This window comes from Caloenas nicobarica, chromosome 2 (assembly GCF_036013445.1).
Source record: "Caloenas nicobarica isolate bCalNic1 chromosome 2, bCalNic1.hap1, whole genome shotgun sequence".
In the NCBI taxonomy this organism is placed as follows: domain Eukaryota; kingdom Metazoa; phylum Chordata; class Aves; order Columbiformes; family Columbidae; genus Caloenas; species Caloenas nicobarica.
The window spans coordinates 99,806,993-99,834,803 of record NC_088246.1 but is presented as its reverse complement, the minus strand read 5'-3'; the positions used below and the strand labels follow the sequence as shown (position 1 = coordinate 99,834,803).

Here is a 27,811-nt window from a genome sequence, read left to right as displayed (position 1 = left end):
AAAACATACCTGATAATGAGCAGAAAAAGCAAGGGAAATCCAGCATACTAAGGTGTCAACTCCCTGCAAGCCAAAACCAGCTCACAGTGCCCCTCTTATACCACTCTGCGTCACTTCAGCAAGCTAAGTGTGTGATATGGGGCAAACCATAGGCAGCCTGTGGTCAGTGGGAACCAGCAGCATCACAGGTAACAACAGAGTTGAGGAGGACAAAACTGTTTTGCTTGTCAGTCTGGACTGTCTTGTATCTCCTCTCTCTCCTACTGCAATAAATCCTTTTCATTCCAGCTACCTATCTGCCTCACACCTGAGCACTGGTCTGCCCTCCAGTGGGGTACAGCTCTACAGTTCCTGGAGATTTTCCCCATCATCTTTTATAACCTTTATACAAACTTTTCCTGAAGTGAAATGGAATAAAGCCTTAAAGAAGTGCAGGGGCTGCCCTGTCCAACCCCACTGGTAAGTGCCACCAGCTGCCTCTTGCTCAGTCCATCAACCGCAGTGAGAGCTCCAAGTCACACTACAGAATTAAAAATGTTTCTTTCCAACAATCCTCTTCAAGCCATAGAATGTAAACTTCATCTGCTAATATCGCACCACTACTTCAACTCTATACTGGCATTCAAAACAAAAACATGTTTTTAAAAAATGTTTTAAAATACCTATTCAGAAGGAAAATAGAGCTATAACAGTGTGAGAACAAGGAAGAGACTCATATAAATATCTCCCAAAATATTATCTTCTTAATATTTGCTTACACTACAGCTATCTAAGTAGAAGGGCATGAAGAAAGAAATAAAAAATTTGTTTTTATTCTCAGGAAAAAAAATCTTTCAATTGAGCCACTTACCCTAAATGAGAATTCAAGGTTTTCTCCTCCCCAGACTTCCATTCCTGTGTCATATGAACCAAGATAATCAAAATACTTCTTGCTCACAGAAAACAATCCACCTGCCATGGTCGGAGACCTATGAAAGAGAAGAGTAATTCTGAACTGAATAAAAAGCAAAAAACCACAAACTAACAAACCAATGCAATGGATAAAAAAAAGCAGAGTAGATTTTTATTTTCCATTTTCTGGATGCAAAGTAACAGACACTGATCAGTTTTCATCAAGCCATTTAAATTTAATTTTGTAGTAAAAAATTGTATCCGAAACAAGCTCCAGAATGTATGAAAATAAAAATAACAATGAAATCAGAGAAGATAAACATTGTGTTAATATAATTTTTTGCAATCATAGTGTCTTCGTGAGCAAAAATAAATGACTAGTCTCTTACATTCACATAGTAGAACATAAGCTTTTTTGTGGCAGAACTATACTAGTCAGCTCTGAAATTCTAAGTGCAATATTTTACTTAAGTAATAAGTAAACAAATATTTGTGCTTTAGTAATTAATAACAACATTCCTGATCCTATTAATAGCCAGTGGAAAAACTCTCAGACACCAATTGAGAAGAATTAAGTAAGTATAGCCCCTAAAGAGATTTTTTTTTCTTTCTAAGATTTGCCTAACTGTATTTTTAAAAATTTTTTACTAAGTTTGGAAAAAAAAAAAATCAGGAGTCAATACCAGATCCTCATTGAAGACCAAAAGGCCCAGAGTGACAGTGCACTTAGGGGATGTACTTTCAGTAGGGTAGTGCATGTACATATACATAAACCTGGTTTTGTTCAGTATTTTTCCTAAATGTTTACAGTCTTAGAAAATTACCCTCTTTAAAGTGACAAGCATATAATGCTGGTTGGAACTAAGTTCAGCTGACACACTATGAATTTTACTAAATTGCTGTTGAGGTAAATATTAACAAACGCTAGGCGCAGTGATCAATTACTCCTAATCTGTCAAAATGAATTTTACCAGTCATCTTTTTGAAGCAACACTGTTTTACACTGTCATATGTTGTTTCAAAGAATGGAATGAGATAAGACAGAAGTAAAAAAACCCAAACTCCATAATCAGTCGGGCTCTTCTGTCTCACTCCAAATCTCATCTTTCCAAGCGCAACTATGGGTGACACCGCTCTCAGCACCATTGCTTTCTCCAGACACTTGCCAAGCCCACAGTCCTCGGGCTACCGTGAAGCTTTATCCCTCATCGTTTTCCCCTTGGCATGCCAAAGACAACTCTTCTCATCATGGAGAAGAAAAGCATTGTATTTAAACTAAAGGCTTTAAAAACACTCACTGTATTTTGAAACTTTTCTCAAGGAGGATGTGGACTAATATATGCTGAGAAGGACTAAATTATTGCCTCACTTTTCCCATTAAAAAAAAAAAATGTTCTCTCTGTTGAGGATGAGTTCATTATATTTGTGAAGCACTGAGTATTGTTATCATGATAAGCGACCTAGAAAAGACTGAGAAAAATTAACCATTCTGTATTTGTTATAATCACATTATAAGATCACATTATAAATAAAAGCAAGGACTAACAAAATCGTGATGTTAAAAATGCCAAACAGCTGCTTTGTTTCTTACAATACACTGTTGAAATACAGCAGCTTCCAAGTTGAACACAGCAGGCCCTCAGCTATAAGGATTTTGTCGACAGTGTCCATTTTGCAGATGCACTGTTTGTACTCGTACCTTACCTCTCCTAAAAATACAGCATGGAGTGATAAATAACAAGTTACTGACTGTAACTTGTCTGAAAACAAAACAAAACTAAAACCCACAAGGAAGATATCTGCATCAGCTCCTGTGAGTTAACCCTTCATAGAAACTGCGGTGAGTAGAGCTGTATCATTTCATCCCCATAAAGAACTGCCAGACTGGTTTAACTTTGAAAACAGCACAAGGAATCACCACTATCGCTACAGCACAGATAGTCTTCAAAACTACTTTTGCCTTCTTACAGTTGATGATTTTTTCCCTTTTTCATCGTTGACCATGATACATTTTCTACAACGCGGATCTCTGCTTTGCACAGGGGACATGCTTCAGCATTAGTTAATCAGTTACAACCTTTCCGTGTGCTGATAAGCGCCTGAGGGAGTTTGCCTGCAGGAGTCAAGAGACTCCTGCAATAAGGATTCCATATGGAAGATTACATGGGAATTTCAAATTTTAGAGCAATATTTTTCCAGGAGCATGGTAAGCAGGAGCTATTTTGGGTAGGAAAAAAAAAAAAAAGAGAACTAAATGAAATATGTAACTTTTACTAATATGCTTGTTTCTCAAATATTTTTCAGCATCCAGCATTTCCAAGTCAAATCAAAACCACTTAAAACATTCACAGTTTCACAAGATGCATAAAAATTAACCTGATCACATCGGTCTTGGACTTCCTCCGGTTTTGTTCTCTTTCAGGTGTACTATGCCAAGTGAAGACCAGCCTCCAGTCAAACCCACCGATCTGTGGCTCACCAGCATTTCCCAAGTACTCAAATGTATTCCAGTCAATAACATCAATAACAGGGCACACGACGGCTGATTCTTCCTCTGCAATCCTAATATGTTTTTAAAAGAAAAGGGTGAATCCCATTAGATACTTCACACAATCACAGAATGGTTTGGGTTGGAAGGGACCTCTGGAGATCATCTAGTTCAATCCACCTGCTAAAGCAGGTTCACCCAGAGCAGATCACACAGGAATGTGTCCAGGCAGGTTTCAATTGTCTCCAGAGAAGGAGACTCCACAGCCTCTCTGGGCAGCCCTGTTCCAGTGCTCTGCCACTCCCAAAGTAAAGAAGTTTCTCCTCATGTTTAGATGGAACCTCCTATGCTTCTCTTAAAAACTAGAACTGTCAAGAACAGAGAATGCTTACAAATACCCAATATGAAGTTTTGCTCTTTTTCAAATCATGCTGCAATACAAGGAAATAATAGCTACAAGAATAAACTGGAAGATTGATGCTTGTCAGGTGCCTACAGCTGACTCCATCCTGATGCATCCCTAGCAAGCATCAATCTTCCTGGACAGTGGAAGCAAGGTATGCCAGATGGCTTGAGATAACGCATTCAGCATCTGGCTTGGCTGCCACAGCCAGCACCACATTCTCAACAAAAACATCTATTCTGTTTTGTCAAGGTAGCTGCATTTAAGATATGAAGAGAGCAGCATGATGGTATAGTTCTGCAAAGATGAATAATAAATCAGCTAGCCTCTTGGCCCTTAAAGTCATGGTTGTTCTTGCAACTGCGATCATTTGCAAACAAAGTTATACTGAATACTACAACAGTAATGCAAAAAGAAGCCATGAGCTTAAACACAAAAAACCATGCAAAATGAGAATTAGATAGCCAACAGTGAAGCACACATCAAGAAGGCCTCCAGAAAGCCTGGCAACATAGGAGATAAAAAGGAGAAACAATGTAGTACTGCAGAATGACATACCTATCAGCAAGGTTGATCTAAAGATACTTAAGATCTTTATCATACTAAGATTACATCAGAGCTGTGACATTTCTTGCAGGTCTACTTCTGCAAGGAGATAAAGCCCTTCCTCCCATTTCTTAATGCCATGCAGGGTTTTCTGGATTCCTTTCCAAAAGTGTTTGCCCTTACGAAAAGCAACGGGATCCTTTGCCTTCACCTCAACTTCTGGAAAAGCCTGTCTCAGTGTTAGGAGAGATCAACTCTAAGCACAAGCTCAAGCTAAGGTCTTTCTCCTACATCGCTCTCTAGTAATCTTCTCTACACTGGTCTTAGACATCTCCTATTAGTTCAGTGAAACAAAGTGACTTGTTCAAATTTACAATGCTGGTACTTGTTTTAGCCCTGCATCTTCTGATTTGCATATTCCAGAGGAGAAGGAAAACTGAATGCATTATATTGCCAAACAAGGAAGAGATGTGATGTATCTGCCATTCAAGGGGAGCTTATTCTTCATGGGATTATTAAATTTAAAACCCGCAGGCTGTCCGAGGGGCTCTGACTCTGAAATCAGAGCAGCTTGTGGTGGTTAAATGCAGCAGAGAACAGTCACAGTTCCATAGAAGTATTGTCTGAGCTGAGAAAGGCTGACTTAAGTATGAAACGGTCTTGCATCGCATCTTCCCTCCAGCAACACAACTGTTTTCTTCTTTATGATCTTTCATTGAAATCCTGTTTGGTGGAGCACACAAAAGGGCTTATACAAATACTGCTATCTCCTGTTTGACTTGCATAAAACTTATGTACAAAGCAATGAGAATGATACGTACACAGAGGAAAAAAAATCCCAATAAAATGTAAAAATGCTTTGTTGCTCCTGTAAAGGAAAAGGAGTAAAAATTAGGTAGCTGGCATATTATTTCAGTTATGAAAGGAATAAAGTAAATGAATAGTCATCACCTTTTCTGTAAGTTAAAAATTAACTAGATGGTACAATGCATAGGCAGCTTACAAATACAACTATGCATTGCAAATTGCTAACACTCTTGTATTGCTCCCATACACAAACATCTCCTTAGAGACGTACATCTGCATCTGCAGCAAGAAGGGAAAAAATTCCAAGACACGACCAGAACTAACTTTTTACAGAAGGTGATTTATTACACATAAAACTATCCAAATCCTTCCTTAAGATTGCCATCTAGTGGTTCCCTAAAGAAGTGAAGAAATTACAGAACAATCTCCACAGATACGTACTGTTTCCTCAGAGGACAGTCGTTAAAAACCATGCCTATTCTTTGATTTTTATGCTTTTTCCTTTCATCATGCTATCTATACTGTTCATGGTTAACCCACAGTTACCTGGAATATACTCATTATGAAATTTAGAAACAAGTTAAATATGACAATTTTAAGGGAAAAAAAAAATCCAGATACAATTTCAAGTGGACATGGGGAGCCTGAGAACACAATTTCCACCACAAATCAGGAAGACTTGCATGCCTCAAGACAGCATCTGCTTTTGGAAACCTTCCTCCAGTTTGCATAAGGACGTTTTCTCTCATCCTCCTCTGAAGTCTGCAGTACCTGGTAGAAATCTTTACAGGATGCAAATCGAACCACTGCCCTTGAGGAAAGGAATTTTTTAGAATTATGTTTTAAAGACAGCTGGTTTTCTATATACAATATCTAGGAGGTCTGATTCAGGTACTGTATCTATCAGTATCTGCTAATGGCATCCAAGGGGGTAAAGACATAATCTGTCAGCAAGAAAAGTGATACAGCCTCCTGCATGTGATGGCGGGGCGGCATGGTGCTGCAGTGAGGTGTACCAGCCGCAGAACCGACAGCAGGAAAAGTGCATGTATGGCTGCTGACTATGCATGAGTGAAGCTTCAAGAATATCATAAATATTCTAAGTTGTAATAGAGAGCTAGCATACTGGGGTTTAGGGGGGTTTGTTAGAGTTTTTTGTTCGGTTGGCTGGTTTGGTTTTAATCAATGGAAGTTTTCTGAACTGTCCAACAGACATGCAGTATAGATGAAAAGCTACATTGCTGTAAAATACAGTGTCCCAGGACAGATGGTGTCCAAGTAAAAGTCAGTGCTGAAGTAACATCAACTCCTCCCTATTCTACCCTGTGACGCTTTACATCAGAACCAGTTTGGAAAGATGGATTCACTCAGGACTAGGAAGATGGAGTTTGTTGACTTCTATTCCAATCTGCTTATGTGCACATTCCCATGCAACAAGGGATGTCGCAGGGCATGCATCTTTCCAGACCTTCTCATCCACCACCCAGCCTGACAGAAGCAGCCACCTTTGCCAAGGTAGTTTCAAAGCTGGGGGAAGATTCCTCTTCCTGAAAACAAATTTTTCCCTTTTCTGAAGAAAAAGAGCAGCCTGGTCCTTGGGAGAAAACAAAAATCCACCTCCTGATCTTCCACACTTCCATTTGCTGCCCCACCACCAGGAGACAAACACTGGCAGCGCCTCAGGGACCAGACTGCGGTAACCTTTGGTAAATGTCTGCAAAGAGTCATTTTTCCACTGAAGTGTGCCAAACCATCTCTTCTTCTGCAGCGGGACAGAAAACAACCCCAGAGCAGAACCTCACCTTGCTAGCAGCGGCTCCAGCCAGCCCTCGTGGCATTCGCAGTGGCAGTCCAGGAACGTCAGGATGTCGCCTTTGGCCACGGATGCCCCCAGCAGCCGGGCCCGAACCAGCCCCTCTCGCTTATTTGCACGGATAAGACGTACCTTGCGTAAGCCAGCCACGTAATTTTCCAGAGTCTCCTTTAAATGTTCTGTAACAAACAATAAAAGAAAGGAAGAATATAATTCTGGAATGATTGGTTTACGTCATGCTACAGAAAGCTGTTTTTTCAGTAGCATATTAGTTATAGGAGTGCTTTAAAGCTACCAGTATTTTGAACTCTGATTCTGCTATACTGTCCATGTTAGGAAAGGACAAGGGAAAAGCATAGAAATTGGATGGACACAAATCATGGTTACTTTTAAGAAAGTGAATGCTTTGTATTTGCCTCTATAATTCATTTCCAAATTGTTACATGAGTCTCAAATGTTGCATAAAGCTTTTTCCATGGAAAAGTTTTATTCTTAACACAATTCAGGCATGGTGGAAAATGCCAGCATTGTTTTGTGTCTCAGAATTCAAATGAAAACAGATAACCAGGTAGCTCCTTACTATACCTTATGCCAGGGAAACCCTGAAGCAATCAAAACTTGCTCAAATTAGGAAACTTGAAATGCTCCAACCAGACTGTAGTTATCTATATATGCTAGCACTCATGTTACAACACTGCAAATATGGTTCCCCATTCTAAACTAAATTTGGTCCAGAACTCAAGATTTTCACTGGCATGCTACAAGAAAATCCATTTTCCAGTTAGATGCTGTCATACGATTTTATGGTATGTTACGCAGTGTATCTTTTCCTCCTGTGACTGGCTGGGCAGAAGACCTCACCAACAATTAGCATTATTTAGAATTATTCCTCCTACCTTTGTCGCTGTAATCATCTACAAGGATAATTTCTTCCAGAAGTATATCTGGAGATGTCTCAAGAACACTGTGAACAGTTCTCAGAAGTGTTGACCAAGCCTCATTATAAAACGCTATCACAACGGAGGTTTTCGGCAGGCTGTAATAATCATACTTCTTCTCTCTGCATCTGTAAGGGAGAGTATTACCTTTAGTACAAGTGCAAATGCATTTGTTAATTTTTCAGAATAGTATCCTCAAATGAAGAGTTCCTATGGTACTTATTAACTGTAAACAAGAACATATAAAGGTTTTTAAAGGAACTGTATGTACACGGAAAAGTCATGTAAACACTTCCAGGAAGCCAGTCTTCCAGAAGTCTCATTTTTACAGCAGCATTATGACTAAAATTCTGCAACCCCCGAAAATGTCTAAAAATAAAAATAATAGGAGGTACTCTGGGCTGGTGTACGTGCAGTAGCTGTCTTTGCACAAAATTACCCAAAGTAGAGGAACAAGCAATTGCCAAACCATGCCTCAGATTACAGAAAGAAAGACAAGAAATACAAAACCTAAGTGTGGTAGAAACAGCAGCATACATTACTGGTAACTTGTGCTTGGGAAGAACAAAACAAGTGCTAGACAGTAAAAATATAACTGTGAAGGAACCGCAATACATATAGAGAAAAAAAACCCAGCAACAGAACTGAGATGTATGTACACTGAAGCAGAATATGGGAAGACCACATAACTGCCAAGATATAATAGTGAAATCTGCAAAAAACACAGACAGACATAGAAATGCACGTTTTTGGCTCTATGGAGAGCCAGAAAGTTTGCAAACTTTTGGATTAAGCTCCAGAATGCATCTCCTATAAATATATATATGAACTTCCCTAAATGAATATAAGTACGCCAAGAAACTTCCAGCTGAGCCAAATGTGTAAATTGTTAAAGATACCCCTGGTCTGAAAGATTTTTTTTTTGAAATGACAGTATTTATTATTATACCATTTCTCCCTTTTCCTTAGAGCATGGTCTGTGAGCAGTTTTGTTAAAAACAAACAAACAAACAAAAACCAGTAACAATTTAGAGATGTTTGAACCTTCTTACGCCTCCAGCTTACTGCCTGGCGTCATCGGGGCTTGTACGGGACAGAAGGACATTTTTCAGCTTCTGTAGGCTACTAGGTCACGATAGACACCATAGCAGGTAGGCCATCCCTCCCAGCAAAATATAACAGCAGTGAGTCCTCCAAAAGCTATGCTGTTGGGAGTTGAAGATGGAAACTAGAACTGCTCAACAGAAAATGTGACAGCAAAATCCCTCAGGTCAGTTTAGGGGAACTGAAATTCCTCAAAACATGCAGAAAATGACATTAGAAGAAAATCACTTACTAATAGCACATTGGGATCTATTTCCTGACCAATTAATGATGCTGTTAGCAATTAAAAAAGATGACTTCTAGGTTTCGTTAAAGATTAGGCAACGTTTATTAAGATCTGTTGTACAGAAAGAAAAAAAATCTGAATCTGAGTATTCCTAAAATCAAAATTCTTATGAGTAACAAAAAAGTGTATAGAGTACTTTTATAATAAATACCTGGATATGAGGAAGCAATGAGGAGAAATGACACTTGCGAGAGCAGGCACACAGAAGAGTGCCTCTCAAACATGAAAGCAATGCGATGCAATGACACCCAGTGTATATGATGCGTATATATGCACGCACACATACAGATGTACATCGACAGGTACATACACACGCATTTTTACAGTGAAATACAAAAATGTCCATCCCTCCAGGCTGTAACTTGTTCCGAGGCAAACAGGGGCGTCCACAGAGAGCTGCCTCACACCACTGGCTGGTGACAAAAGTGATTGATTTTGCCAAATGTTCATGTATTAACACATGAAAAAGGAGTGACATTTTAATCACCTTTTTTTTTTAAGCAGAAATACCTACTGTATGAATGCAATTTTTGAAATACGTATTTACTTTAGCCTATTGAAAAACATTTATGCTAAGTACTGCCAGTAAAATTCTTCTTACATATCACAGTCACTTGTACCAGTAATTTCAGTACATTTCTTGATGAAAATGGGATCTTTACCTACCCGTTTTAGAAAACTGAAGGAAAAAAAATGAAATAAATAGAAAATCTTCACGAAAGCTTTCTTTGGAAAATATCTCAGAAAGATTCATGGAATAATAATGTTGCACTCCATTATTTAAAAAAAGGAAACCCAAAATGTCTAAAGAAGCTTATGAGCCTCGTTATAGATTAAAGACTTCAATGGATTTGCCTGAAAATTACATTCTGGAGACGGGAAACATTAATTTGGCACAGAGCAAGGCAATCCCCAGGCTGCTTGTGATTCACTGTGCGTTGCTGCCTCCTTCCCTGAGCACACACCCTGCATTGCAGAAAAAAGGTCACCCTCCTGCGGGACGCACCACAGCACATGTTTCTAAGGTTTCTGAAGTCAGGAAAGAGGCCAAAACTGAAAAGGGCGTTTTATTTACTAGCTCCGTGGTGGAAGGCAGCGGGCGAGTGCAGAGCAGGGCGGGCTGCTGGCCTGCATGGCCGCCCTGCCCCAAGCAGGGCCTGGACCCCTGTCAGGCCGCTTCCCCAAAACCGGCCAGCTGGACGGGCCTTCCTGTGTAACCTCACCTAAGTTTTCCTGCTCTGGCAGGGGGATTGGACTAGATGATCTTTTGAGGTCCCTTCCAATCCCTAACATTCTGTGATTCTGTGATTCTGTGATTCTGTGACACCCCGCCGAAGAAAGAAACCATCGCACCTTGCATGCTGAAATACACAGAGCATGGCCGAAAGCTTAGCTTTTTAGTACATTGTTTCGGGGAAAACTAATCGTCACGTACAGACCAACTGGAATTTTGAAACTTTTACTTTTAAAAAATGGGGGGAAAAAAAAAAAAAAGTTACTCAACTTCTATGCAGATTTGCATGTTCGTCCCAGAAATTTCTACCAAGACATATATTCCTTACTAGATTGCAACAAGATCTCAACCCTTAGCAGTCTCAAATATTGTCGCTAAAATGAAACACACGTCTCCTTATCTTTCTGTACTGAAAGAAATGTCAATGAGTTTTGCTAAATCTTAAAAAATAACCCATTGGGGAGATTAGAAACCCAAAGCATTTAAACCCTGGAACAACAATAGTATAAGAAAACCTTAGAAAAAACAAATGAATCCCTGAAATGGAAATGCTTAGAGAGTTGTTGAATAACAATTTAGCAGCATGCATACGGACACTAAACATTACCACTTCACAAGATACATAAGCTTCAAAAAACCCACTACGAGTATGAAACCTGACTTAAAGCCTAGTGGTCATAACTCAGCTTTTCCATTTCCCAACTCTTATTTACAGCAGAACCACTTTAGCAATGCACCTTTTGTATTCACCTTTGCAAACTTCAGGATGTATTTTTATTCTCTGTGTGTCAGCCAAGTATCCAAGCTCCTACTTTCCAAGTGAATCATTTCACTGCATGTCCGTAAAGACAGATCCAGAAGGCGATTCGCCTCACCCTCCATTTATCTAGTGCAGACAAACAGACCTTTGTGAGCCCCCACCTCCCCCTTGTCTATAGAGGTTTAACTATAGAGCAGATGCTTAACTTTTCCACAGCTGCAGTTAAACAACAGGAAACTACCTATAGTCCCGACTGGTGGCTGACTGATACACTCCCTTGAACCTAGTTATAACTACCAAATGGTTTGTAAAAATGTAACAGACATGAGGAAATGAGTTACCTGTAAACATGACATTTCCAAGCACAGACAACAAATGCAGAAGCACTGTCATTTGAAGTCAGACATATTCTTTCACTACTCTCATTATCTTATTCGACCACAGGAACTTTACTATTTACATAGGTAATAATTATATATATTAAAAAAAACCCCAACCCTTAAGTTTAAAAATGGGTTAATTTTCTTTAGGAAAGTACACGTATCTCTGGTCAAGCTGATTTTGGAAAAAGTTATCAGATAACAGGATCAGTCACTGCGGAAAAACCTATTGCCAGCACACGTGAGCAGCTTTTTCAGACTCAACAAAAGAAAGGCATGGAGTTTTAAATATGACTTGGATCTAACTGAAAAACACTCATATATAATGGATAACAACAATAACACGATGCAAATGAGTGACAACTGCTCAGCCTCTGCTCTCTGATGGCTCCTGTTCTCTGCAGCCTCATTACAAAATGCACCGGTAGAGTCCTTGTGCACAGGGGAGTTGCACCCAGAGAAAACGTGTCCGGGACTGGCCCCACCACCTCCCGGGGAGTGGGGCTGGGACATTGCCCTGCTCCAGCAGCCGCCTGCTCCACCATCGTCCTCTGCTCCCTGCAGGCACCCTCTGCCACACTGGGTGGATGTTCCAGGAATCCTCCCCGCTTGATCACTATGGCTTAAGAGACATGTATAAAGCAAGAAATGCCAAAATACGAAGCTTTTCTTCATCAATTTATACTAAACCAAACATCTCCATTCTAAAATTCTAATTGTATTCATCCATGAATCTAAATTTCTAGACAAGAAGAGAGAATAATGCTGGTACGTACCCAAACAAAAACTTAAAACCATATTCACTATGTACCATCTTTCCTAGATCTTTCACTACAGTATTTACTCAAACATCCAACTCCACAAAATGCACACTGAAGCACAGCATGTAGAGGTGTATCATCATAAATCCACATTCCTATGGGTTCTTGGTTTTACCTTTTTATACTGCATTTGCAAGTCACAGTCTGAGACTATATGGCTGACAAGTTTAATAATTTAACCTTGGAATCTACTGCACTACAAAATTTTCTGTTAGCAAGTTTTACAATAGGTTATTTATTAGAAGCTAAGGAGACATCAGTCAGGAAATGTCTAAACAAAATTAAATGGGCTATTTTGGAGAACATTTGTGTCAATTAATGTAATCACTCAATTTATTTCATTGTAAGGAACTGTTTCTCTTAGAGATGTGTATCTATACACAGAGAGAGAGAGCATGAATGTGTGTACACCGGGCATGCTGCCATCAGTTAATTAGGAATGGTTGCTGACATAGTTTTATGTGTTTCACCACAACTGCAACAATGATACGGCAAGGGAAAATACATTTTTAATCTCCAAATTTGATGTTCAATATGCACAGTTACTCATATTTTAAGACAAAAACATGAAATGTTCTGTGAGTTTTCAAAGGTTCGTTAAGAAATTATTTGTTCATAAATTATTTAATGCTTTCTAAAGGTATATAATATCTACCTTATATACTATATAAGTCTTGCTTTTGAAGTTTCAATGTGAATGCCCGAGAATATAGGCAAGTTTAAGAGTGCATAGCTTCTTTCAAGAGGTTCAAAACAGCACGTCACTGCTATATCTGATTTAATGTGATTTACGTGACTGTGGTATGTGACATTGCCATATATGCAGTACCACAGCATCACCTAGCAAACACTGTCAGAATCCTGCTTCACGGTTGCACACAGTGGGCTTGCTGGGTTTGTTATGGTGGGTCACAGACTCACCAACACAACACAACCTCCTTTTCTCTTCCTAATTCGAACAGGGTTATGACATTGAATTAAACTGCAGATGACCTTTTAGTAAGAGCTGTGCTCAAGCATGGCATTTTGTAGGCTGAAATTAAATATGGCTGATCTGGAGGAATGGCAGCAGCCATGGGCATCTCCATCCAGTTTAACCTTCTCCACTCACCACCCCATAAACTGCAGAGGCAGCAATGTGAACTTGGGGGTCTGCCGGGCATCTTCACCTGAGAGAAAACACGTCCCTCCTCCCAAAGCCACGGCAGAGGACACAGCTGTGCTGGGGTCCTCTTGTCCCCCCTTCTCTACTTCTGCCTTCCCTTCTGCTCCCAACAGCAGCTTAGGGTTCAGCAGGTCCATCCACAAGCATCTCAAGCTCAGCAGCACCACACAGCCCTGGTTTCTGAGCCACCCTGCAGAGTTACTGAGGCCGTGTCGCCTACACCAGGCTGAACCCCAGTTTGAACGGCTGCTCATCACCCTTCCGTGGCAGAGAGCAACCGACGGATAAAATCCACGGTGTGAGCCAAAAGCAACACAGTTCTATTGCATCAAAACATGGGATACGGAAGTGCAACATCTCCAGTGGAATTAAAGGATATGATAAATCAGATTATTCTTATCTCTTCTAAACACTACCTAACTTTTCATACTAATTTATATTTTCCCACATAAAACTACCCTGAACCAACTGTTCTTTTTTTTTTAAAAAAAAAAAAAAAAAAGAAAGTCTTAATCTGAGCATGGAAAGGCTGCACCTGATTTTGCACACCTACATACCCAACATGCACTTGGATATTGTAGAAAAAGTGCTGACGTTTACTGAAGGTGTGCCCTGGTCCGATTAGCAAAGCAGATATCAGCAAGGTGCTGATAACCACCAGAATGGCCGAATTATTCGGGACAAGGCTGGAACACGTCAGCAGCCCAAGTTAAAGTGATGCTGGCCCACGCTTTCCCACCAGCTGCTCCCTCCCTAAATTGTGTCTGTTCTAAAAAACCTCTTCAGGAAAGAGCCCCCCAGGATATAGTTCAGTCTATGACACTGTGATATGATCGAGCATTTGAAAACAGAGGCTAGTTGGATTTGTAAAATGGTTTCCCAGATTATTTAATGTTTTAAAGAATGATTCTCCCAGTGACAATAAGGTGTTGACAAGACAGACTGCCAAACACTGCTTTAAGATTTCAGATAATAAAGGGCTGCACTGGCTAGTAAAAAAACATTGTAAGAAGCAAGGAAGAAAGCTCAGAAGTCTGAAATAGAAGAGAATATTTGCAAAGAAGTTTGAAAAAAAAAAAAAAAGAGGCAAATCTGTTTAAGACAGATTAAAAATACATTAAGAAAAAATTGTCTAGAAAGCCCACCTATATGCGTGGACTAAATCTACATCCTAAAGTCCATGACTTTAAGAAATCCATAGACCCTCCTAATTCCAAATTGTTAGAAAAAGGCAATAGAAGTTCCTACCTAGGCCAGGTTTTAGATGTGCAGATGAGAAGCCATTTCTACATGTGTCCATGGGGAAAAAACAAATTTTATTTTATTTTGTTGAAACACTGGTTTAATTTTGCTCAATTGGTTACCCATGTTTGCAATTTTCTTCAAGATAGCAAGACACACTTAACATTTGCACAGAGCCATATGATTTTCTGCATCTGCATTCAGAAACTTACTTTGGTGCAAGTAATTTGATTCAGGACAAGAAAAACATTTTGCGAAGTAACACAATAACTGAAAGAAGTTACTGTAACCATCACTGATAGCAGGGTGTGGGTGCACCTGGTCCTTACAGACAATCGTATACAGTAAAAGCACTGTTTGAATAAAGAAAAAAATAATAATGATAATTTGTGGTTACTATCACTGATCTGGGAACTTTGACAGGTTAAAAATGAAATCAACCAAAGCTAAGCATGCATCTAGACATCAGAGGAAGCTGAGGATCTCTACCAGAAGCTGTAATGAAAAATGATAAAAAAATAATCACGTGAGCTCTTCTGGAAAATGTTTGCAGGTGATGATTAAATGAAAGAATAACAACAAAGAAAATTGACATATTTTTACAGAGGACAGGAAACAAAGATACTAAAATATTCTAAATATCAAAGCATTTGTGGAAGCTTGCTTATTACACAAAAAAAAAAAAAAGCAGATTTATTACTTCCCCACTTAACTGCTTTGCAGGCCTACAGTCTGTTTATAAATGCAAGGAATCCTGCCAAACAACAATAAAGTAACGACTAAAAGGTATTAGTATTACTATGAATGTAGTTACCAGTAACCAATTATTCATTCCAGATACACTCAGAAAAAAAAAATAATAAAACAAAACAAAAACCACGCAACCCCGAAACAATGACCATAGCGTTACAAAACTACTAAAGCAAATCCACCTACAAGAGGAAAGGGATGCGCCGGCCTGGTCAAGCTTCCTCAAAGAAGCACTCCAAAGAGTTCACTTTTACTATATGAACTGCAAAAAAAGTAGTCACTGACATTATTTCACCTTTAGAAAAGAGCTGAAAGCAAAGCTCCAGGGCGAGGGCAGGCGGCCACGGTGTGCGGGGAGGAAACAGCCAGCGGCCGCGGCATTTCCTGCAACAGGGTCAGGTTAAAACTCCTGGCAGAAGCAGCGTGCCCATCAAAATCAGATCCTGTGATTTTTGGTGCAGAAGAGGGACCAAAAGCTAATCTTGAGGATTATGCTGGGAATTTGCTAGTGAGATACTGCGGGGCGAGCAAACCATGGTAGCAAGTGAGATTGTAAGAGAATCACATTCAAATCTGGGAACGGATGGGAAAAGCAGTTTTAAAAGTTAGAAGAATCTTATCACAGCATTGTTAGGCTAAACTCAAAGACAATATCCCAAAAAATATATAATATTACAGGTTTAGATGACGGTGACCGAGGAATTTAAGTATTTGTGTATATCTATCTATATATGGATACTTAAATATATATACACAGATACTTACATATATATACTTTATATATGTGTGACTTTATATATATATAAATGAGCTCTCTTTCCAAAACACAGAAAACTATATAGAATTAAAGAACAAACCTCTCAAACTTTTTTTATAGCTGCTAATTATTATGCAAACCACATTCAATATTTTGGAGGCTCTTTTGGCTGCTTAAAATCATTTGCCAGGTAAGAAAAGACATAAAAGACTTACAAATCCATCTGCTTGTAAGCACAAGTGAAATGAGGCCCAAGGGCTGATTCTGGCCTCTGTCATGAAAGAGACAACGTAAAACGCTGAGTCAGCACAAAAGTGCCTATCCCTGCCTTGTTCCTTTTGTAACATGAGTCAGCCAAAAGAAGGCTGGGGTGATTTTACAGAAACCATCCCTGAAATAAACATGTAATGTGCCCCTACTGGGAGAAAAACAGAAAGGGGGAAAAAAAAGGAAGGTAGAATGTCTAAAATCAGGAACAATGCTTGAGAACATTCCTTAACCTAGAAGAACCCAAGCAGAAAAACTGGAAATTTATATCTTACATACTGTAATAAGCTGTAAAAGGCTGTCTAAGAGACCCTATCAGTAGTCTGCCTAATCCTGCATTCCCATAAAAGGAGCACAGGACGAGAAGCCCGGCAGGAGGGGATGCGACTGTGCTGTTGCGTGGGGGGACGGCACAACAGCGGCCGCCAAAATGCAGATCCCAGAGCTCATCCCGCTGCACCTATAGGGCATCAGCCCCAACACAGCCCTCCGTAAGTCCATGTCTGACGGAGGATGCTTGCTTGTTTTAAACCTGCTATTAATATAATTGCTGTTTCTCGTATGTGTATAAACTCAAGAAATGAAGGACAGACATTGGGAAGACAACCTGGGCCATCTAGACGACATCATGATTGGGGTGAAAAAAAATTCACTGTGGCTGCGATGTTGCCTTGAAAGAGGTTCCAAGAGAGGCTGTTAAATCTCCATCCTTGGAGACTTCCAAAATTTGACAGGACAAGGATGGCCTTTAGCAACAGGCTGTAACACTGAAGTTGTCGTGTTTCAAGCAGGAGGCTGGACTCCAGTCCCACCCCAGAGGTTCCTTCCGATCTCCATCATTCTCTGACCCTATGGCATATTTCACTGCTAGCCTTGTACAAACTGTATCACCATTTAGTAATTTCCATACGTTCTTATGCATAAGATTTTACCAAACCAACAATTATAGTTTGTTTATATATACATGTTTATTTAATTTGTTTACATGTATGTTTAAATATATATATTTTAATGTAAACATGTACGTATACATATAGGTACATATATCCACAGACCCAGCTCCAGCCATCAACAAAACTAAAGAGTTTCTGTGTGATGAAACACAGTATTATCAGTTACTGACCTCAAGCGCAGACAGTTAAAGGAAGCAGGAACTGTCTAAAGGAAACAATAGTTGTCGAGTTCTCCAGGTCTCTGTTTCAATAGAAACAGGATCGGTTCTCAGAAAAAAACATGTTACAGTGGTCTGTGAGAACAAGAAGGAATAAAGGTCTTCTGAATATTTACATTGGCAGGAATGTATTAGTAGGAGAAATACCTAAATTTGAAGAAACTTTAAAATTAAGTAAATAACATCTCTATAGGATTCACAGTCAAATGACACCAAACAAAACACTATTTGGGGGAGTAATCTCAGTCAAACTATTCTTCTTCTGTTCCTGCACAGAATTACCAGACATAAGCATTAGCCAATAATTACTGCTACATTCCTGGTCTGATAGCAGCTCCAGGATGTACAACATGTAGCAGTGGGAAAAGTTTTTTTGTCATCAGTTTCTAATAAAGCAACATCTTGTATCCATAATTTTGCAGACCAGGTTTAAAGACTTACTGATTCAGATATTCTCAACCTTATTAGCAAAATCCTAGTTTTCCCTACATTCGCATTTGTGATTTTCATAAATTCACACCCAGAGAATGCGTTCACTGATGAGTGTGAGAGGGCATTAACATTAAAAGGAACAGCAGGGCATCCAGGCGGTAGGGATGTCACATATCTTTATTTCCCTTTTTTTCATCCTCCTATTTTCCTGGGATCTAAAATTTCTATACTTACCTCCACACACATAAGAATATGCTGAAACAGACGAAAAGCCCATAGACTGGAATGAAGTCTTCAAGCATAGTGTCTGTTAATATCTCATGAATATTTGTTTTGAATCTGCTTTACAGTAAATGGATTTTTGGAACAAGGAGGTGGAGGAATTTGTGTTATCCCCTTCATGCATCAACCTAGTATTGTAGCAGCTCAGCAAGAGGCACTGTCCTAGTAACCTGTCTGTCTTTCAGTCTGAAGAGCTGTAAATTAGCCACTTCTTTATGGAGGCCATGCCACAAGTTGAACAGCATTGGGTCCCACACAGATTTGGAGGGGACTTTACCAGTAGCCCTCCACTATTAAAAAAAAAAGAAGAAAAGAAAACAAGTGCTTCCTAGCTTTTATCTAGTTATTTATAAATGTAAGGAATTTCAACCTTGTTTCACAGCTGTTTAAGGAACTCATCAAAAGCCTTTGAAAATACCAACACACTTCCTTATCCATATAATTACAACCTTCAAAGAACTCCACTAGGTTTGTGAGACACGTCATCCTTGACAAAAGCCAAGCTCTTTCTTAGTAGATCACACCTGCCTACCCACTACTAATTCTTTTCCTTACCACAGTTTGTAAATAATATGCCTGGAAGAGATCCAAGGCTTGCCAGCATACAGTTTGCTGGTTCTCCTCTGGGAGTCCGCTAACAACAACAACAAAAGTGTACTTGTCACCTTCTGGTCTTCAGGTACCGAAATTGTTTCATTGATCACATCTACAAATTTAGCCTTTGCATCATTTTTGTTTACCATTACTACTTATATATTACCATTGTAGCCTCACCCACCACTCAATGTTCATTAAAGATCACGAATGGTCACGCATCACAAACCTTAAAATAAAGAAACTAAATTGACATTTCAACCTGTAAAACCTCTAGTCTTACACTGAACAGCAACAAATTTTCTATCACCACAGGCTTGGGGATATGTTTCAATGCTGTTTTTTGTTTTTACTTTCTTCTCTTACATAGTCTTCCTTCTTAAGAGAGGTAGTTAGCAACTTCATTGCAAAATTGTCCTTGGGGAATTTTTTTTTTACATTTGCTGTGTGAGTTAGATAGATGTTCTGTGATGTTTCTGCCATAATTCATATTTAACTGTGTGAAAAGGCATAAAGCACCTGCCAGCAGATACTACAACAGTACAATACAGCCCCAGCCTCAGAAGGAAATCATCTCTGAGATGATGTCACTGACACTTTGCAATCCTTCTGTTTTGGATACATTTTGTCATTTCAATATCCAAATCAAAAAGGATGCGTCATTGGAGAAAAATCCATCTCCCCATTATTTTCATTTCAAGAGTCTCCCCACCCTTATCTATAATGTCCCCTGCTCAACAACTATGATCTTCTATTTCCTCCAACATCCTGAGAGAAATGGCAGGAGTCCAAAACAATTAACTGAAACGATTTAATTTTTTTCCGTAGAAACGCAACTAAAATGGTCCTTCTTAGCCTATAGTCTACAGACTGCTTCTAAGGGAAGAATAAAAGATAACTTAGAAAAACAAGCCTAGCATCACACTTAAATTTATGATAAAAAGGCCTTGCAGTGCAATTTTTTTAGGAGCTATCGTAGAATGCACGTTTTAGATTCAGCACTTACAAGTACAGTTGTGTGAACTATCAGGCAGGACACACTGACGTGAAGCAAACACATGGTAGAGACAGAGCCCAGCTTTTTCTACAGCTCTTTGCTACCCCTTTAGCTGAAGGCACGTACCTGTAACTACTCAACCCATTCCTCTCACCAGCTGGCTGCTCTTCTCACAGGACAGCCCGCAGTGAGGTGAACCACTCAGCTACACTGCTTATGTGCATCAGGCCAGAACTGATCTTACAGTTGGACCTGCTGTGCAGCACTGACTTCACGACTGCACTGAACTGCTGCCAGCAAACTAGAAACATCTAATCAGAGTCTAATCCTTAGCTCACAATTGCTTATGCCATCATCCAGCAAATTGTCCCAGCAACTAAGCGTCCCGAACAAGTAAAGTCCCAGTTTAAAAGAATATTGTGCATCTCTGTGAGCATTTCTATATCGTGAAACAGCAGCACACTTCTGGTAAATCTGATGATAAAACAATGCGCTTTACACTGCGTGGTGTAAGACATTTCAATGCAATGCGAAGCTGAAATCTGGGAAGCATAACGTTCCTAAAGCTGGGAGTGACTGGAAAGCACGCTGCTGCCTATGGTGACCTACCCAGGGGTCAGCAGCAGGAGAAGCACTTCAGCTTGCCATTGCTGAAGGGCTGAAACCACACTGCAGGGCTACCAGAGGAAAGCGACCTTTCCCGGGTTGCATATGCACCGCCAACGTGCTACTTTTTCTGCCTTTTGGAGGAGCAGGAGCCAGGCAAAACCATCGACGGTTTTAACTGTGTTGAGCAAACGCTGTGATTTGAAAGCGGTTGGTGGGGGGGGGGCGGGCAGGTGGGACAGAAAGTTTTAAAAGCTTCCACGTTTCTGGGTGAGCTGCAGCTGCAACACGATTATCCCGCGCTGACGGCTGCCACCAAACGCTCCTCTGTTGGGAAGAGCCGCCCTAGCGAGCCGCGCCGGGAGCAGGCACGGCTGCCCAGCCCCGTCCCCACCTGCCCCCGGGGTCACCCGGCAGCGGCAGGCGGAGCGGCGGGTACTCACAGCGGGTGCCAGCGCTCGGGTAGGCGGCGGTGCAGCGAGATGCGGTCGCTCAGGTAGATGTTGATCTGGTGCCGGCGGATGCTCTCCTCCTGGAGCTGCTTCTCCGCCGGGCTCAGCTCCAGCCGCACCGCCCGGCCCAGCTCGCCCAGCGCCCCCGGGTCCGGGGCTGGTTTCGCGTACACCGGCTTCCGCAGCAGCTCGGCGTCGACGGGCGACGGGGGGGCGCGGCGGGCGGCGTGGCGGGGCGGTGGGCCGTGTCGCCAGGCGAGGAAGCCGACAGCAGCCAGCAGCCCCAGGGCCACCAGCGCGCCCCCGCCCCGACAGCCCCGGCCCCGCTTGCCCCAGCACATCCCGCGGCCGAAGCGGCCGGCCATGCCGAGCAGGCGGCGGGACCGCGGGCGGCCTCTCCCGGACCCGGACGCGGACGCGGACACGGGCGCGCCTCCGCCCCGGGCGGACTCGGCGAAGTTCTCACGAACCTGCCCACGCCGCGCCGGCCGCCAGCGCTGCCCCTGCCAGGAAACCCGCCCGGTTCCTCCGCCGGCGGCTCCTCCCTCCTCCCCGCCCCGCCGCCGGCCAGCCCGGAGGGGCGCGGCGCGGAAGAGCCACGGACGAGCGCTACCGCGGGACGGGGAGCAGCTCCCGCCGGAGCTCCCGGACTGTGAAACTTCCCTGTGTGCTAGAGAAGAGGGCTGCACCCGTCCTGCTCCCCAGCCGGCTCCCCGGGAGCAATGCTCCTGGGTTTCATGGTGGTTGGCAGGCTGCTCGGCGCCGTGGGCCCCAGCACCCCAGGCCAGGCGCACACCTCCAGCTTGCTCCGGGCTCTCACTGGGGATGCAACCGGTGGAGCCAGGTATGGTCCTGACCCAGCCCCGGGTGCTTGTCCTGCGGCTCCCGAGGCAGAGAGGGAGCAGAGCAGGGCCAGCCTGGTGCTGCTGGGTCTTGCGCTGCTGGGATGTGGGGAGGAAGGGGGAAGGCATGTCCCCTTCGCACGTTTACTGTCACCCTTCAAGGAAGAGGTGATCTGGTCATCCTGAAGCTCGAGGGACTTTCATGAACACTGGTAGCTGTGTGGCGGACACGCAGGAGTACTGACAGCAAGAGAAAGTATGGCTGACGCAGGGCTGGCATAGCCACAGCAAGCTGTGATGGCCATTGGAGGTCACAGGGATGGCTCCAGGGTTTGCTTTCTCCTCAGGGACATTAGCAGGAGGACAGCAAGGGAGATTATTTGCCTCCAAGGGACTAGGAAGAACTTTGGGGCTGAACAAACAAGTCAGTAGGAAACCAGGCTTCATCCAGTCTGCTGCCTCTGGAACAGCATGTGCTTTAGAAGTAAACAGAACATGGGCCAAGAAGCTATAGAGTTAATGACAAACTCCTCTTTCACTGGAGAAAGCAGTGCTCCTGGATGGAAAAAAAAAAAGTCTACCAATGTGGCCTCACAGAAAGAAATCCAGAAAACAGGTGAAAATCTGAAATTTATTATCCACATAATGGGCAGTTCACTTTACGAATTGGTGGAATTGGGGCGGGGCGGGGAGTGGAAGGCAACAGTGGCATTTAGTCAAAGCTTTCTAATTTTTTTTGTAGTCAACATCACATTTGTGCTACTTTTTCACTTCACCCTTAACAGGATTCATCCCTGTTTGTCTAAACCGGGGGTGTCAAACTCATTTTCACCGTGGACCACATCAGCCTTGCAGTTGCCTTCAAAGGGCTGAATGTAATTTTAGGACTGTATAAACATAACTACTCCTACACTGTGGCTGATGTGGCCCCTGGTGAAAATGAGTTTGACACCCCTGGCCTAAATTTAAGATCCTGAGGCCATGAGATTACATGAGAATTTGTGGGTTTGTGTCTGCAGAAACATGAGTGTAACATAACTGATGCAGTTTATCTCTCAAGATCAGCAGGGAGCTGAAAGTCCAGTTCTGAGGTGCCGTTTGCTCTGTGTGTTTGACAAAGAGTATTTGCTGCGCTATCCTCTGCTGTTGGAGATCAACCTGTCAAGATCAGCCTGCAGACGACTCTGGTCATCCCCAGAGAGCGACTTCAGCCTGGTAAGTGGTATTGGGTGGTGGTCACCAGCATTGCTGAGAGGTGGATGAAAACAACACTGACGCTAAAGAAGGGGAAGAACCTTGTCACTACGAGGCCAGGTCACAGCATACAGCTATGAGCTGTTTCTGATTTTAGTTGCTAAAAAACGGTGTATGTGGCAACAAACACAGAAGCGGTCAGCTACTGTGGAGACCTTGCTTTAGACAGAAGGATGATGAATGAGTCATCCTGATGCTGGCAAACTAGCATAAATCAAGTCATGGAAATGGATTTGCATATCACTGCATGTGTTTGTGTGTATAGATATAATTTCATTATTTCTTATTCAGCTATACAGTTATCTATCACAGATAATTACATATGCATAAAATTTAGTTTCAAAGCACATGTACAAGCCGGAATAACAGCCATAATAGTGGTTAAGTACGTGTGTGTAAATATGGTTTGTAGACAACTATTAAATACCAATCTGCTGGACGGAAGAATACAGACTGTGTACAAAGGAAGCTGTGTCTAGCAAGCTTGGGATCTGAAGAGTTAGGTGGCAAAAGTAATTGGAGGCCTGGCGATTGCGTTGTCGCCTTGCTCGCCATCCTTCTGGAAAAAAAAGAAGCCCAATTAGTGTCATTGGTATTGGTTCCCTAGTTTCCAGCTGGTGGAGGATTAAACTCTTAAGATATGGCCAACATTTCTGGAACAGGTTGCTGGTTTAGATCTCGTTGTCTCAAACAAATGTTCTGGGTTTTTTCTCATTGTGTAAGGTTGCGAATTATTTACAATGCAGTAATAGACCTGTTAATCACGAGGAGCTCAAAATATACGTTTATGTAAAATACATCAGCTTATTGAAGGAATTGGTCTACAGACAAGGAAAACTTAAAGCGGTAAGTTAACTATTTTACACATTCATTATTGCTAAAAGTTATTCATACTTTGTAGTGATGACATATGCATTACAGAAAAAAATAGAGGTATTACATTTTGCAAAAGCTTTAAAATTTACCTAATCCAACGTTTTGGGGTTTTTTTGGTGTTTGTTGTTGTGGGTTTGGTTTTTTTTTAGATCTGTACTTTCAGTCAAAATGATGCAAAATGCTAAAATGGAAATGGGGTGTGGAGGAGTATCAGCTGATAGAGACTGCATTTTTAATAAACCCAAAGTTCAAATACCTTCCTAAATTCATACTTTCAGGGGAAAAAGAATGTACCCAATAATATGTTCCAGAATAATGCTTCTAATTTTAGTAAGTTACTACACTTATGTATTCTAAAAAAAAAAAAAAAAAGAAAAAAATCAGAGGAACATGATGTACAAATACTTTGCTGATAGATAGGAAATTTGCTCAAGGAGAAGAAGATTCAGCCAAGTTATAAAACATACTGGAGCTGTGAGTTGTTCACCATTGCATTAACTGGGCATAAAATAGCATTGCTCTGCAAAGAAACAGCCCAGCCCCGCCGCCCCCCAAACTCCCACCTTGGCTGCTCTTTCTCTCCTTTGTCAGTACAAATGTACCTGTATTTTTAAAATATTCTTACTCAGCCCACTGTCCTACCAGTGCCAAGGATTTTTTTAATAATGTGTTTGTCTTGAAAGTGTCATTATTTGAGACAGCTGTGTAGCACAAGCAAAACATGAAGCAGCTGTGCCGGAGGGTGGGTGTTGGGGTCCCCGGTGCTTCAGCGGGGACCCCGTGTTACAGGGCAGGCTTTGGATCAAGGGTGAAGCTGGGTGCTTAGTGCAGAAGCAGAGCATATCAGGAATCTAGATGAGAGGAAGAACAGTGGGTACAGAGACGTAAATATAAAGCAGATTAAAAACACGGACTTGATGAGTGAGATAGAAACTGTCAGCTCTTTCAGGGATCTTCTGTCAGACTGATGAATGCTGTGTAATTCTCATACTGACAGGCCAATATAAACAGACTGCGTTCAGTGGACGCAAGACCTAACCTGTACCGTAGTACACGTATGTCCATATATATGTCTACATATATGTACACATACACACACACACAAAAAATATCTTTTTCAAAAGGTCATATGCAGGCCATGATATCTTAAAGGTAGTAAGGATGTGCATGCCAAAGGCATCGATCAGTGTATCTGCTTGCTATAGGTATGTATCGTCAATATATGAATGTTCTCCTTAGCTAAATAGCAAGCATGAACTGCAGGCAGTAGAATAAATATCATACATAAAAGAAGCCATGGCCAGAAAGCTTGGCTGTCAAAAACTATTGGAACAAAACTGCAGTTCTGTGTATGGAATGTGGTATAACGTGACGTGTTACTGTAAGGACTGTTCAAGGTCTGTTACACTGGAAACGTGACTGATTTTCCATACATTCTTGTGCAGACACAGTGAATTGAACTACTGAGCTGCAAATAATTTTGGAAGTTTGATCAAAATTATGGCATATTCAGGAACATGTAAATGAAGTAATTTCATTACAAAGTCATAGCAGCTGGCTATAGTAGACAAAGTGGAGACCTGCTATAAACGTCATCATTAAAATTCTGAACCAAGACCTCAAGGGGCTATTACATAGTGGAATTAATCTTAGTCATCCTATACTGTAGGCACTTACCACCACTTTTTTGGTCTTTTATCAAGGTTATTTCTTTTTCTATGCCTGAAAGGACCGAAATTCACATATGAGTCTAATGATAATGGAGAAACATCTGCTTTTCTGATGGTATGTCTAATCTACATGTCTATGTTCTTTAAGACGGAGATAAGAGTCTTCACACAAAACACATGCTAAAGCTTTCCATTTTCTTTTTTCTCAACAGTATGGCTTCCTTGTGATTCATATCAGTGAGGTTTTACAGTAGAAAATAAGCCTTCTACTCCTTGAATTGCCATGAAAATAATGCCATCGTATTTGGGGATTTGAGATGCCATCATTCCCAGACTTTCATAATGAAGATTATGGCTGAGTCAGCTGTCTCTAGTTTTCTGGATTTCTTTGGAACAGATTGATTGAGTACTTGCATTTTTCCATTTCTGAGATGCTTTTGATTATGATGGTCATTTTACAGTCTTCCATATTATGTGATCTTGAATTGTATATGAGGTAGAAATTAGCTTCTGTATGATGGTATGAGGATATGTCCACATATATTACATCCTATTACTACTGTAAAAGCAACAGAATTTTTTGTCATGTTACCTGACCAAGTTGCAGTTCTACATCACTGCACATTTGCCATATTATACTTACTTTACTAGCTCTACAGGTACATTACATGCCCTAATGGTTTCCTAGGCTTTGCTTTGCAAATGATGAGCTCTGCCTCTTGCAGAACAATGGCTCTAAGTTTATCTCCTTTATGTCACCTTGTATTATGAGTAGCTTTAATAAAGCTTACATTGGCCCATTTATCTCCCTGCTGGTGTTTTGATATCATTTGCAGTGGAGACTTCTGTTAGAAAAGTTTCACAAATGTTGCCCTCCCATGTTTGCTTTTGCCTTATCTGCCTTTTTTGGTGGGCTGTTCTGTTCCTTGCACTTTTCTCATCTCCTTTAGTCTAAAGTAATTTTTTCATTCAATGGGTTTTTTCTCTGTAATTTTAAATTATATTAGCCTCAGAGCAATCCAACACTGACCTATAAAAATTAACACATTGGTGACGTGAAGGAATTTATTGTCAAAAGCAGATTGGACAAACCAGATGCAGTTCGGACAGACCTCCCAAATGAGTAATGCACAATCTGCACTTGAGAATCTTGGTTTTGTTTTCTCTTATGTTATTAATATCTTCCAACCTAAGCTTTCTCCATCATCTTACCCTAATGAACAGTTTGAAAGGCTTAGGTTGCTCTTTCACTGGTGAAGAAATCACTGAGCAATCATATCTGTATAAATGCCTAGGATGCTGACTGAAGTTAGCAATGGCCATCATATGACAAGCAGCATTTAGCACAAATAATTTTCTTTCTCATTTTTTAAACCCTTACAAATATTTCCTATTGTTTACTTATGAGTTTCTTTAAATAAGAGTTGCATCTTGCTGTTTGGTTCCTAATTACATTCATGATATCTTTGTTGGAGTTTCAAACCATTAGCAGAGTTTGATAGCATAATCATCAGCTACATAACATAAATTTGTACAACCAACATGTTCAGTAGCTTATCTCTAAAATAAACTGGAGTGATCATGTCACTAATTTGACTATATCCGAGCTTGCACTTTGATATGTTAAGTATGACCCAGTTTTCTTGAGTAATGAATAATGTATTGCATTAATCACTCTTGCCATTCCCTTCTTCCAGGCTCTGAAATTCTTACACAGTGAATTGCACCGTCCAGCTTTATTGGTAACGGCAAGCTCCTCATACCATCATAATGTAAAAATTATTGTACTGGCTAGACCAAAAGTCTGCTTAGCCATGTGTCTTTCCTCTGATGATGACCACCATAAAAATCTAAGGAAATTATTTAACATAAGTTAATACGTTACATATTTACATGTTTTTCATGAGTTAACACATGGTATCTATACTGGAGGACACATCACTGAATATTTACCCTGCCTAGGAGATTGTCCTATCCTTTCTG

General features: G+C 41.1%; 1 protein-coding gene across 1 annotated transcript in view; it reads right to left on the bottom strand.

The window, feature by feature from the left end:
• Window positions 1–21,551, bottom strand: part of GALNT12 (polypeptide N-acetylgalactosaminyltransferase 12) — a 51,213-nt gene extending 29,662 nt beyond the window's left edge. Inside the window, exons 1-5 of the mRNA XM_065629007.1 lie at window positions 21,178–21,551; window positions 7,845–8,014; window positions 6,938–7,127; window positions 3,268–3,453; window positions 851–968 (exon numbers count right to left, since the gene is read on the bottom strand). Coding sequence (XP_065485079.1) covers window positions 851–968; window positions 3,268–3,453; window positions 6,938–7,127; window positions 7,845–8,014; window positions 21,178–21,551 — 1,038 coding nt within the window. The remainder of the gene's footprint in view (window positions 1–850; window positions 969–3,267; window positions 3,454–6,937; window positions 7,128–7,844; window positions 8,015–21,177) is intronic.
• Window positions 21,552–27,811: the final 6,260 nt, after the last annotated feature.